The sequence below is a fragment of the Protopterus annectens genome, chromosome 1.part1 (assembly GCF_019279795.1).
Source record: "Protopterus annectens isolate FY-2018-M chromosome 1.part1, PAN1.0, whole genome shotgun sequence".
NCBI lineage: Eukaryota > Metazoa > Chordata > Ceratodontiformes > Protopteridae > Protopterus > Protopterus annectens.
This window is the reverse complement of record NC_056726.1, coordinates 1,954,311,744-1,954,326,965: the sequence shown is the minus strand read 5'-3', so window position 1 is coordinate 1,954,326,965 and position 15,222 is coordinate 1,954,311,744. Positions and strand designations below refer to the sequence as shown.

Sequence of the window (15,222 nt, the reverse complement as noted above, 5' to 3'; positions counted from 1 at the left end):
ATGAAGTAACACTGAAAAACAGATGCAAACTCAGCAAATGCTTATTCAGAAGTTCATAGGTAGTAATTTTGTTTGAATAGACGGTTGATAAGTTGTTTCTGCTGTGGTTCATCAAGTAATGTCTGGAGGAATCTGAAACTGCATGATAACTAGTTGTAGCATTATTTAGACACACAAAAGAAAAATAACTTGTAACCTTGTCCACTGGGAGTTAGGCTACCAGCAGAATAAACCATTAGGAAACAGAAAGCAAAGTGAAGTAAAGTTCACTTGCTAATTGTACAACCTCCTTCTGTTATGGAATTGGATTAACAAGGAGAAAGTGAACCTCCGTAGAAGTAGGAAACATATGATAAGAATGCATTTAATATATCTGAAGGCATCATGGACACAGTGCTATGTGTTTATGTTCTTCTTACTAGGGACTCATTAACAGGCATCAGACATCTAGGTAGAAGAGCATTACCAAGCTATTTATCCAGGGGGATCCAAGAAAATGACTTCTGCTAAATTAGCAATGGAACACCAGTTCACATAGCTTACATGTAAGAACTAATGTCCAACTGTGTACTATAGGAAAACAACATATCAGCAAGGGTGTTGTGAGGCTTAATGCCACTGGTATGTGGCTGTCCCATCCCTGGAAGGTCCATCAATTCCTTATTAAACCCAGTCTACAGGACATTACTGCACTTAAAAAATTACCACTGTCATTCTTTTTTATTAACTTTTTTTTTTGTAATCTTCTGTGCTGCATTTTCCCTTTATTTGTATTTGTTTGCACTTGACTAGGACAAAAATAGCAAATCTTATCTAGTATAATATGCATTTCCTTATTTTCTGCATATACTTTAAAATATGAGTGCAGTTATTAGTATGGTGCTTTTGTTTCACATATATATATATATATATATATATATATATATATATATATATATATATATATATATGTATACATAGGTTTACTATTACAATGTCGACGTAGCATTGTACGCCTATGAACTATTCGAACCACAGATGTTCGAATAGTTCATATGTGTGCAAGCTACATAATCAGACATTACATATGTGAATGTACTATGCATTCGCAAATATGAAAGTTTGATTATTTAAAGTGATCGCAGTACATTGTGGTAAGGGAAATACATCCCATTTCTCACTGTAAAGCGATCTCGGAGTTGGATTATATAGTTGGGGGGGTGGGGGGCTTGCCCCCCTGCATAAATGGGATGTTAGTTGTACTAGTTAGAGAGTTATGGCAAGGGTAGAATTGTTGTTAAGTGCTGTAAAATGTCGTGTTCGACACGGCATTAACAGCTGATTTTCGACATTATGGCCGTGTACTTTTGGTAAAATAGTTCGCTAGGTACCATTTTTTTTAAAACTTCGATATTTTAATAGTAAACCATATATATATATATATATATATATATATATATATATATATATATATTTTTTTTTTTTATCTGATTAAGTGTATATTAGGTTCTCCAATTCAGCCCTTGGCTGGTCTCACTCATCTCTCTCTCTCTCTCTCTCTCTCTCACATAGATGACAAGCAGGTGGGGTATTTCATTTAGATGCTTTAATACATAGAAACACATTAGGAAGGATAGTAGCATCATAAAATACAAATGAACTAGTTAGCAGGCAGATCTTACATACATGCTTACATCTCAATGGCTTACTACAAAATGGCAGTCTAGCTTGCACATGCTCAGTATTTATACACGTGTGGAAGCCCTTGGATATCTTCTTAAAGGTATATACACATATATATTGATCTGCTGCTGGGGTGCCGTCTTTGTACACTCTCAACAGCCTGCCTTTGCTGATTTGCTTATTATTATATACTCTGGTTTCCTTGCATATCCCTATGATGCAGTAGATGAATGTGTATGTGTGTGTGTGTGTGTGTGTGTGTGTGTGTGTGTGTGTGTGTGTGTGTGTGTGTGTGTGTGTGTGTGTGTGTGCAAAGTGTGTGGGTGTGTGTGTGTGTGTGTGTGTGTGTGTGTGTGTGTGTGTGTGTGTGTGTGTGTGTGTGAGTGTGTGTCATGCAATGGGTTGACACCCTGTTCAGGATGAGCTTCTATATCTTGCACCAATTGAGAGCCAGGATAGACCTAGTTTCCCAAATGACTCTGCTCTGGATTAAGCAAGTGATCTTAGATGAAAGAATGAATGAATGGATAAATGTTAATGTTTTATTATGTAGTATGTTTTCCAGGCCTACTTCTATATGCAGATGTGCTGTCTCTTCTCTTTGTAGCATGGTTCAGGATTTGTTGTTGTTGTTGCTGCTATTATTTCTTTACTGATAGTGTTGTTTCAATTTTATTTTTCTTTGTAGTATCAAAATAATTTCTTTATTTATTTGTTTCATTCCGTGTGTTTTGAATACTTATCTTCTTTCTGTGCCCTAGTGGTGTTGGAAAGACTTAACCAATCTATATACAGATTCATTTTGTTTAACTGCCACTTTGTTTTGTATTGTGTTTGCTTATGTGCATGTCCAAACATAATATGATACTCTGGTAGGCAGTATACAAATAAATAAAATGTGACACAGATCTTGTGACATAGGTAACTACAACTGAAATGGACTGCAGCATAAAATAGTAATAGCTACAGACATGAGATTACGATATTAATTTTTAATGTTAGGGAGGAGGTTTGTCTTCTAGCATAGACCTGCAAGCAGATTTTTTGCCATTTCCCTCTTTGTTGATAACCTCTGACTGGAGATTTTTAATCGAACAGTGCAATGCTAAAAGTTGCTTTCTGGAGTCGTTTTAAAATGCTATATCAGGCATCTGCTGCATTAAAACACAAAGTAAAATATTCTTTTGGCTTTTCCCAGTTAGAAGTCCCCACAGCAGATCATCTGTCCGCTCATGATTGGCAGTGGAGTTTTACAGTGTTGAGTTGCCAGCCCGGCACCCAGCTTTCCACAGCAGGCACACATACACAGACTCACTCACACCTAGGGCCAATTTAGAATGTCCAATCCACCTACTGCATGTCTTTGGGAGGAAAGTGGAGCACCCAGAGGAAACCCAAGCGACCACAGGGAGGATATGCAGACTCCACACAGAAGGCACCCCAGCCAAGAATCGAACCAGCAAACTTCTTGTTATGAGGTGGCAATGCTAACCGCTGCACCACCGTGGCCACCATAAAATGGCAAGTAAAATGCTACAGCTTAAATCTGTTTGCCCATCACTTTCTACTTTAATATGTATTGTATGTAGCAGGGTTGCTTTTACTGGTTAATGTGCAAACAAAACTAACTCCATTATCACACTAGCTGTCATGCAGCTTCCATATGCTCGGTATGATGTCCTCCCATATCTCTAGATGCAAAAATCACAAAACTTCCTTTCATATAACCTCTACAAAGGTTACATACTGACCACACAAATGACAGAAACGCAGTGGCTAAAAGCATTCTCCTAGCCCAGCTATAACATGGTCAACCCATTATATACATTACAACAAAGACAAATGTGTCCTTGCTATAACCAACAAAGAAAAAACAGTCCAGACTGCCCTTTTTTTTAATCTTTGCCCCACAGAGAGAACAAGACTTCCTTAGTGTGTCAAAAAGCAACATTTTGTCTATTAAACAAAGCTCAAAACTTGTACTGGGACCACTTACACTGAAACTCCTTAAAATAAAATAGTTTTATTGGGACCACTTACATGGAAACTCCTAAAAATAAAATAGTTTCTCTTTCCAGTTAGCTGCCATGTCAATAGAAACTCCACCACCAAACCTGTCTTTATAAACCCTGCAGAGCACTGACCATAACATCTCATATGGTATATTGTCCCCAAACTAAGTAATATTTTTTAAATCTTTTACCACCAATTCCATTCTGAACTAAAAAAAACTTCTTCACAATGAAGTTAAACGTATCAATTTCAGCCACATTTAAATAACCCGATGAAAATAATTCCATCATATATATTTCTAATATTTAAGTTATTTCATATATTCTTCAAAAAACCTAATTTTGTGAACAAATGCATTGCTGAAGCTAAACCATTCACTTCACTGATCTTCTCTTCTTCCTACTTAACCCCATTTTAACTATCTCTGCACCTATATAAGTTACACATAACCAAGCCACATCAGGTAAACATGTTCACTGCTTCTTACATTTTTATTAAGAAGTAAACAGACACTATTTTCTACTCAAAACTAGTTTATTATTGAAATGACATTTTGAACCCTAGCTACTAACTTTTTAATACATTATCAGTTTAAAAGGTATTAATCATTTCTCCTTCCTTTGACCTGCTTCTAGTGTATTGCTTACCTGGAACTTTTAGCACACTTCTCTCTTTTCATCCATATTTTGTAATCAATATTTCATTGTACGCTCAAGACTATATGCAGTGCATTCATTACTATTTTCAAACTCTTTTGGTTGCTTAGCACTCCAGTGTTTGTTTTATTGTCCATGACAGTTACAGTGCTAGTCAGGCCTGTATAAATTCAGTAAACTCTCAGTTAACAGGCACCCATGCGGATTGGTAGATGTCGGATAAGTGTAGTTTCTGGTTGCTTGAGAGTTACTATTAAAATTGAACTGACACATACTGTACCCTATACTAAACCATACCATACCATAAACACTGTATTGTTTTGATTTTAATATTGAAATACAGTAATTAAAAGCCTGACTGGAATAATAATATTTTGAACTTAAATTTCCATTAGAAAGCATGACATGAGGAATGGTTTTCAATGGCATGCTGAGTGGATAGGAACTGAATGAAATTAATATATATATATATAGAGAGAGAGAGAGAGAGAGAGAGAGAGTGAATGCATGTATAAAAGCAGAAGTGACTGTGTGTGAGAGATCAGAAATATGTATGAAAGTTGAAGAGAGTGTGTGTGTAAAAGATCAGAGACAGAATATGCAATCTGATGCAAACTGACTAAGTATGGAGTGAGTGTTGACATTTTAGTGGTTTGACTTGTTCTCACATTGGTGAGAGCGGGAATTTATTTGTGTTTTCCTTTTTAAAACTCTAAAACTCTAAAAGCTTAAGGTATGTTTCTGTGGGGGGGGGAGCAGAAAGTACAACACATGAAAAACTGAATTGTTCATACTATACTATATTTCTTCGATTTTTTTTCTAGTTGCTTGAATTCTGGTTAACTGAGAGTTTACTGTATGCTGTTGTAATTAGTGATTGTGAGTTGCTTCCCAAAGAGGGCTATATTGGTTTGTTGCACTATTCCACAGCTGTCAGTTGTTCATGAGCTTTTGCCCTTCTGCTCCATGGGAGGTTATTGTCACCCTTGACCTCACTTTAGGACACCTGCTTTACTCTTTGACAGGTGTACTGCTCCATTTAAACTCCCTGCAGTCAGTGTCAGGTGGGGAGTTTCACTGGGCCAGTGTACCAGTCAAAGAGTGATACAGGCATTGTCTGGTTAACAGAGTTTGACATATCTATGTATGACTACCCACTAAGTTGAACAAGGGAGAAATCTCTAAAAACAAGTGAATCATTTCTGGTGCAATGGCAATGATTTCCTATGGGAAACAGCATTTAGCATTATTCTGTTCGACTTTTCTTCCTGAAAGCAAATTCACATCAGTCATGTGTAGGGGAGCCCTATATAGACACCACAATGGCTTTCGACCTGAAGTTTAAGTTCAATGATAAAATAGAGGGTTTTATTATTTGAGAAACTTACAGTTAGCTGAGATAGGCAGCACCTATGCATTTTAAGTCTTGTTACTTTTATATGTTTATTTCAAAATTACCCAGGGGATCCACTGTCAAAGCAACCTCATTGCTGATGTCCCAAACATGTGTAGGTATAAGAGTGCTGGCCACAAACATTTTTTTTTACACTCATCAGAAAGGTGCAACATTTGACATAGGAATGCTACACTGCAATAACTAAACATTCTAAAATTGCATATTATTCACATAATATATAGCAGTCTACATATAGTACAAGGAATATTCCCTGTCAGAAATCCTGAATGCAGGAGAGAGCCCTACAGCCCATTGAGTCCTGGGAACCTATCCATCCTTTCCAGGGCAACGGTTCTGTAGTAGGAATCAAGACAACTTTCCTTTCTTCTCCCTTGGTAGAGCTCCCCCTCCACCAAACCCCATTATGCCATTTACAGAATGAATTCTTCTCAGCTTACTCTACACCACACAGCAGCAGCATGGACTTTCTGGCCTAAGCTCCATAATGTCAGTACCTAATGCCCCCACTAGGTGTCAACCATGTAGTGAACAACAGCCTCCTCCCTCTTCTCAGGACAGCTGAGCTGTCAATGGCTGCTGACTCCCGTCCTCGCCCACCAACACCTTCAACTACCTGAGCTGCTATTCAACATACTACAAGGAATATTAAAAAAAAAAAAAACTATTATAATGCACATCCTTAGATAGTAAGCATGATAGGAAACGTCAAAAGCATACTTACTACACCAGGATTTAATGTCTTCAATTATGACTTATCTGCAACAAGAAAAATAACAAAAGGTTGATTTATACTTTCTAAGATCGTATTTAAGAAAACGGGACTTATCCTGCTCAGTTACAGGGCCACTTACCTCTTATTATCTAAATCACATTATTTCATTTTGTTGTCTCACCTCAAATATTACATCAGACTATTAAGTAAAGTGAGACGTAATATGCAACAAAACTGATGCAGGCATCTTCCAAATTGTAACGGATGCAGATCTAATCATTTAGATTCATCATGCTTATGCTACACTTGTTACAAGGCAGAAGGCCGATTTTATTAATGCAACTAAATGTAACAATACTTTTTTTACAGACTGGAAAAGTAATCTCTGCATGCTTACATTGTTGAAGTGCACAGCTACATTAGCCCTACCTATGGATTTATATGTAACGCTACAAAATGCAGAGAAATCTCAGTGCCTTCAAACAAAGTGCAATAAGTCATGAGAATTATTTCCCATTTAACAATAAAGAGGTTAAAACAAAAAAAAGTTTTAAGATAGGGTTGAGACCAGATGATAGGTGATGCAGGAATCTATGATTAGCTGTGTTAAAGACATTTGGAGCTAGCCATTAACGTTTTAAGTATGAGACAGATAGCTGTTGCATTGTCTTATATGTATACAATTGTTTTTCTTCTTACTGAAAGTTTCTTCTAATTTATAGTGCACTTATATCTGAATGATTCATTCTGTGCCAGGAAGTAGCACAGACTACATCTCACTTACTGATCCCTATCTCATGTATAGTCTGAAAATATCAAATAAAAAACAGTGCTAGTGTTTAAAATATACAGAGTATACAGACTAGTGACACCACACTTTATTTAAAAATGTCTAAAGACAAAATACTGAACTAGAAAACACTGAAACAATCTAACTGCAACCTAAAAATGTCTGAATCATCACAGGTGCGAGCACATGAAATTCCAAACATTTAATTTAATGGTTAATGTTTGGCAGGGGTTGGTGGCTGGCATAATGGCTAAAGTACTTAACTCGCGGACAAATGATGCATTATTTGATTCTCACCTTTGAGAAACTGGCTAAGCTTAAAATGGACAGTGAGGACAGTTAGCCAGGTACTTAGCTATGAACTGTATTTCCAGATCTATTCAGTCTAACATATACTTCCAACCAAGGAAGTTTAACAGTGAATAAAAATATACTGCTGGATTATTCTCTCCACATACAAGCCTTCGTATCTTATTCCTTAAAACTACAAATTAAACAGTAAATATAATATCCTTGCAGCATCCTTTGCATCATTATATTTTATTTATTTGTTTATTTACAGGTAGATTAACTGAGTCACAAGGGTCCATTTTCAGACACAATCTAGTTACAAAGTTCAAATTATATACAGTAAGCTATCGATAACAAGCAGGCAGCCCTATGTTTTATATGTAGACTTTTAAATGAACATTAGGTTAAAGTTTCTAGCAGATAACTAAAAATTGCAGTTTGTATCCTAGAATAACAGTTGCTTTCTTAGGTAAAAGGGTGTGTGCTACTAATGCACTGGCAGATTTGGGTGCTGGGTTTTGCATGGGTGTCTGTTTAAATGGTTAGGAAGACATTTCTTCATTTATTACACATGATCATGTTACAGAAAGGAGTCCATGAGACTGCTTTTAGGTCAAAACGAGTTTCACTGATTTAGTCACACTACGGATGTGCAACTTGAAGTACAGGAAGTGGGTTACAGCTAGTATAATATAATGTGCAAATATGCAAATCATGAGTGTAGATTTTGAACTTTAGTGTTTCCTATACAGATGGCTATGACTGGTTATCTGTACTGCACTGGAGATAGTGTGAACTGGACATGTAAGTATACTGAAAGAATGCTAGCATGCTTGCTTTCAAGAGGGTTAAGCATTAGTGTACAACTCTTGGTGAACTGCACATGAAGTAGTAAGCTTTGTGGGTCTACTTTATGCGCTTGAAAGCTGAAAAACCCGAATCTAAATAGTGCGACACGGAAAGAGTGAAGAGTGAATATGTCCAATGAATGAAACTGCAAAAGTGGAAATATCGAATTCGCATAGTTGGCCCGTCTGTGGTATAGCTCTGTAAGGTAAGTGTGCGATAGTTACACATCTTAGGGTTAGGGAGAGGTTAAGGTAAGTGCATAAGTAGGTAGTGTATGTAAGGTTTTGTGTAGGTAATGTATGTAAGGTTTAGTGTAGGGTTTTGTTAAGTGTATGTGTGTGGAATATTTAGTTTGTTTGGGTATAGCTCTATAGGGGAAGTGTGTGGTAGTTACGGACCTTAGGGTTAGGGAGGGGTTAAGGATAGGGCATAGATAGTTGTGTATGTGGGGTTTAGTGTAGGGTTAGCAGTAGGGTTTTGGTGCTTTAATTTAGGGTTAGAAGTAGGGTTTTGGCTAGTGTATGTATGTGTTTTTTTTATTGTGTTTGGGTAGATAGTGTGTTGCGGGTGGTGGGTTGGCTGACTATGATGGTTCGAGGTTTTAAATTTCGTGCTTTAGTACGTTCGACGTATTCGTGGTTCACTCTTTATGTGTCGCGCTATTTGGATTCAGGTTTTTCGTGTTTCGAGCACATAAAGTAGACCCGGCTTTGTTTAGGTATGCTTGGAGTTTTTGAATAGTTTTACAGGTGTTACTAAGCACTGTTAGAAGGTAGGCGAGGATAAAGACTGGACTGATTTAGTGGCAACTTCATGTGTCTTTAGTGAGCTGATGGTGAATATGATGTACAGTTTTCTTATGAGTGTTTGAGATATGTATACTATATATACATCTAAATCCAATAAAAAGTAATGTATAGCTAATAAAATCTTCAGGCTTACTAATACATTAGAGAAACAATTACAAAAAAAAAACATTTACTCAGATTTTGCAGATGTACAGCTATACTTTCATCCCTATATGGAGGACTGGTTTCCCAACAATTCACAACTAAGGGATCACTACAGCCTCTCGAGCCCCAGGTATTTCAGGTTTAGGGAGTGAGCAGGAAACTTTAGGATTGGGGAAGTAGATGAGAATTTTAGGCTTAGGGAGTGATTGTAGATGGGGGTAAAGGGGAATTTAGATTTAGACAGTGGTCTGGGATTTATGTTTAGGTAGGCGGGGAAGGTGGTTTTAGGTTTAGGGAGTGAGAAGCGCTTTAGGTTTTGGGATGGGAAGGATGAGGATTTTATATTTAGAGAGTGAGAGGGACTTTGGGGTTTGGGAGGAGGAGGATGAGAGCTTTAGGTTTAGGGAGTGAGGTGGACTTTAGGATTTGGGAGGAGGATAGGGATTTTAGGTTTAAGGAATGAGATGAACTTTAGAGTTTGGGAGGAGAACAATGGGGGGTTTAGGTTTAGGGAGAGATCATGGACAAGAGGGGGGACAGGATTTTAGGTTTATCAAGCAATCAGGAATGGAGAAAGGGACAGTAATTAAGGGAGGCATCTGGACTTTGGGGTTAGGATGGGCAAGGGGGTTTTAGGTTTATGGTGGGATGGGGGTCTTTAAGTTTAAGTCATTACAGCTGAGTGCCCCTCTAGGTGTTTCTGCAGTTACCTCCTACTGCGCCTCTAGGCGTCAAATATTGCATGTTCATATTTGCATTAATAATTCCAAAACCATGTTACATACAAGGTATCAGAATATTTTATGTTGAAGCATACATGATGGCAAACACATAAATGTATTGATATTTGACCTCTGTCAATGATTATTTGTTAGAACTGTAAGGTGATACATTCATTTTTAAAGGATGAAGCCACACCCAGTGGGAGTTAAAGGTACTCACTCTGTACCAAAGGGAATGAGTTAAGTGCTGGGTAGGAGTTTTTAGGGCTAGAATCAGGACTCTGGTAGAGTATGCTGGGAATTAATACACTTGACAAAACAGTTGTCACTCAGGATTCATGTGTCAAGCAAATGTGTCTTGAGCACATATAGTAGACCCAAAATCTTCTGGGACATTTTTGGTCTAACTTTTTTGAGTTTATAACTGTGTTGCCCTTTTTTTTTTTTTTTTTTTTTTTTTTAGTTCTGGTGTATCTACTTCAGTCTTCTAAATGGGAACCATTTAGATACCCACAAATCTAAGATCTTTCATTTCCTGCTGTTAAAATGATTTATGTCATCTTTTCCTAGATGGAAAACCTTAACTGGTTTTCTATAGCTAATTACCACATCTGGGCTTTTAGAATAAATCACTTCTGCTCTGGTCAAACGTAGGAATGCAATTGACTGGTATTTGTCAAATATTGTTGTACATACCTCCTGGATGCTATATTCTTCTTTCTGTCAGTAGCTCCCTTTACTGTTCTGTTTTTTGGCAATACAGACAATAAAAGTGCAGTCTGAAAAAATAACATCTGTGTACCTTTCAAGACCAAATTGTGCAATTTCCCAGTAATATTTTGTTGTTCATTATATGTTGCTCTATGTAGAGCTTCTATGGCAGAGACTAGATCACTTATATTATGCTGTTCCTATATTAATTAGGAAGTAGGATAGCCTTTCCCTTTTGGTAATCCCAAATCTGTGGGTGGTTCTGAATCTAGATCATTAGTGTTAGGAGTGACTATGGTATAACAGTAGAGATGGGTAAGTCAGAACATGTTAGTGTAGTTAGTTTTATCATGCAGATCACTTTGACATTGTGCTCAATCCTAGAAAGAAGAGAGCTTTGCAAAACTTAGAGGCAGTGATTGTTAAACATATTCCTAAAATAATAAGAGTTAAAACAATATAGTTTGGGATGAATTTGCAAACATCTTTCAATCAAGATTGCTATGAAATACAAACTCCAGCTACAACATAATAGGTATTACACTGCATATATACTAAAACCTTCTTTCATATGACCTCTGTCCAGATGCTCAGCCAACAGAAGCAGAGACTGCTGTGTGGAACCAGGTCAATGCAGTGTTAGAGGAGGCGCAGACAGTCCTAGGAGAACTTCAGTCCTACACTGGAGCTGGACAAGAAATAAGAGAGGTATGGCTCATTATTCTTCAATATTTCATTAGAGGTATTTTTTAGTTATTTTTCCTTGCTTACCATATTTAGATTATAGCAACATCTTATATGTCATACTCTGAAAGCATCCCATGTCATCTACAGGAGTGACTGACCAAATATATTCCAGGGAGTAGCATTTCTAGACCACTCATGGTTTTAATTGCATGGACAAGGTGACTTACTTTTGCATCATCTTTTGCTTCGAGCATGCTTTTGGCAGATGTTAGGAAACATGCTCACCATATGCAGAAGACAAAAGTCAAAAGTAAATACCTTTTCTTCCATTTCAAAACTCAGTTTGATGTAAACTCAATAGCAGTGGCTAGGCTGGTGCAGTATTGCATATAGATCATCTTTTTTTGCATATGGACCACAGCTATCAAGTTATCAAACTAAAAGTTAATTTCTTTCACCAGAATGTAGACTGCATGTTTCACTAGATATATCCAAGTGTGGGATGCACAGCCCATTTTACCAAATCTGCTGCACTCCAGTGTACAAATGCAAACTGCATGTACTAGTTGCATTCAATCCACAACTCTGTGATCCTTGTAAATATAAAACCTGGTAGAAGATAAAGGCATTTTGCCCCCTCAGTCTGCCATATATTAATTATTAGATCTAGAACCAGAGCATGTTTAGTATAATATATTATAATAAACATGCTCTGGTTCTACATCTAATCCACAACTGACTTATATACATCCTACATATCTTTTGAGAATGGAGTTAACATGATGGTTAAGGTTTTATCTAAGAAAAACAAAGTACAGGGTTTGATTCTAACCTCTGGTTATTGGCTAGACTTGTAATAGTCTCCAGATTGATAGCCTAGTATTTTTTTTCCAGGGAGGGGTTGGCATAATGTTTCAGGTCTCTACCTCAGAGACACAAGGTAAAGGGTGTGATTCTGATCTCTGATTATTGGCTAGTCTTAGAAAAGTCTGCAGACTGATAGCCTAATATTTGCATATGAACATTTTTCCTGTGCAATCTAACATTTGTATTTCTTCTGAGAAGCTAATGCAATTATCTGTCACTCATTTAGTGAAATACTTTCCAGAATCACACAACAAGTTCTAATTGATGAATATATGAATATATGAATTTATGTAATTTTTGAGTCCTGATTAATGCAAATCCATATGTGTCTCTAAATGATTAATTTATAGTGATACATAAGCAGTTTTCTGTTGTTTTTAATTAAGGTGACTAAAATGCTTGCCACAGTTGTAATGTTTATTGTTGACTGTTCAAGGAAAACTATTTGCATGCCAGAAAACATGAAGTGAATAAGTATATATATTTACAAACATAACTAGACAATGACATTGGATGTCATTTTGTACTATGTTTTTTGTTTTCTTTTGTTCTTGAGTCAGTTATTTCAGACTCAAATTGCTAGGAGGGTTAGCATGCATTACTAAGGTGGAGCAAGAAAGTGTAGGCCCTCCCTACCCACCATAGAAATGTTAACTAAGCCTAGTTGTAACCTTGCCCTTGCCTCAGCCCTAAGTGTACACCTTACCATACAAAAAATCTTTTTCAAAACACTACTATTATTCAACGAATTTGGTCTAATGGTGCAGTAGTGTTATTGTTTGCAGACTGCAAAAGGAATTTGTTTGCAACCTTTTGGTGTTCTGTCAGTTGTGTTGTCTGTAAAATGAATGTTTGACATGTTTTGTCAGTCTTTTCTGTGCCAACATTTTACCTTGCTGAACATTCATGATGTAATAACACACACACACACACACACACACACACACACACACACACACACACACACACACACACACACACACATGCATACATATATAGCTATATCTACCTATCAATAAAAAATCAACAAAAAACAAATATATGTAGGCGTGCTATATATAATCAAAATAATCCAGTGTTGACTATCAAAATGTTGTACTCATAAGGTCAAAAATGCCAGTGTCTACACACTAACACAGCTGCACCAAAAAACAATCTCAGTGCATACAAAATCTTCTTTTTAAAAAACACAAAAAATCAAAAAAGCCCCCAGCACTTCCACACTCCCCTTCTAATTATATATATATATATATATAAACTTTGAGATCTCACACACTTGTTGACCATCTGCTTAGTTGATCATATGCAATTAATTAAGCAACTGTCACCCACACAACAAGCACTTGATAAAATCAGCTACTCCCATATATGTGTGTGTCTATAGATATGCGTACCATTTTATATATAATATATATATATATATATATATATATATATATATATATATATACATACACACATATCTATATATGTGTGTGTGTGCATATGTGTGTGCATGTATCTATGTATATAATATATATAATGTATATATAATGTGTGTGTGTGTGTATGTGTACATACACACACACACACACACACACACACACACACACACACACACACACACACACACACATACACACACTGACACACATACATATATATAACTATAAATACACAACATACTCACTTAAACATACACATATATACATACTCAGTGTAATGGGTTTCATGCCAAAATATCCACTGTATTGTATTTACAGCTTGTACATTTTGAAGTAACAAAGTCAAGCCATTAATAGGATGTATGACATCCACCATTAAAAATATAATATGAGCCTTAGCCTGGGCTTTTCATGTCAAAGAGAGTAACTCAAGAATGTATGTTTTCCTGGCAAATTATCCTATTAGTCCAATTTTTACTAAACATGTTATTGTTCTTATAATATTGTATCTGTTATCCAATAATAGGGCAAACTGAGCACTGTATAGTTGTAACACTCGGGTATCTTTGTTAATATCAGAATTGCGGGAGCCATGTCAAACTTTAAACCAGTTACAAGTGGTGTCCCACAAGGCTTAGTCCTGGGACCTCTCTTGTTCGGTATATATTTTTCTGAGGTACAGGCTAATACGGGAGGACTATGGCTGACCAGGTTCACAGATGACTGCAAACTGGGTGCCATAATCAACTCTCCAGCTGACACAAGCATCCTCCAAAAATGTCTCACAGAGATGGATAACTGGTGCCGGAGCCATGATCTAAAGTTAAACGCCAAAAAGTCTATAGTCATCCCCTTTGGGAAAAACAAAGTGCCCATAAATTACTACATAGGCGGTAATCCATTAAGTATGGAGGAAGTAATTAGGGACCTGGGGACCCAAGTTTATAGTAATCTCTGCTTTGACAACCACGTTGCCAAAGTGGTTAGAAAGACCTTCTATATAGCCCACCTTATCATGAAAGGATTCACATCTAGATCAAGGGAGGTCATTGTGCCCCTTTACTCATCACTCATCAGGCCCACAACTGAATACAATGCCCCATTTGGGATGTACCTTACCCGACACCTGCAGCAACTGGAAAGATCCCAAAAGTACCTCACCAAGAGGATCAAGGGACTCAAATAGATGACCTATGCTGCTCGATTAAAGAATCTCCAGCTCTACTCAGTTGCATACCGCCTACTTAGAGGCGATCTGTGCCTGACATATAAAGCCATGTCCAACCCAGAATTAATGGACATGCTCCACCTCAGAAAATCCAAATACTTTAGAGCTATGCACTTGAGGGACTTGAACCTCAGCACAGAAATTAATAGGACATGCTGGAAGGACAGATTTATATCCCAGAGGCTCCCATTACTCTGGAATAGAATCCCAGTCCATGTCAGGCAGAGCCCCTCACTGACT

General features: G+C 37.0%; 1 protein-coding gene across 4 annotated transcripts in view; it reads left to right on the top strand.

Moving 5' to 3' along the window:
• Positions 1-15,222, top strand: part of LOC122813026 (CYFIP-related Rac1 interactor A-like) — a 1,136,056-nt gene that overhangs the window by 731,202 nt on the left and 389,632 nt on the right. For all 4 annotated transcript variants that reach the window (XM_044085138.1, XM_044085156.1, XM_044085145.1 and 1 more), the window contains one exon: positions 11,363-11,484. In XM_044085138.1, the coding sequence (XP_043941073.1) occupies positions 11,363-11,484 (122 nt within the window). The remainder of the gene's footprint in view (positions 1-11,362; positions 11,485-15,222) is intronic.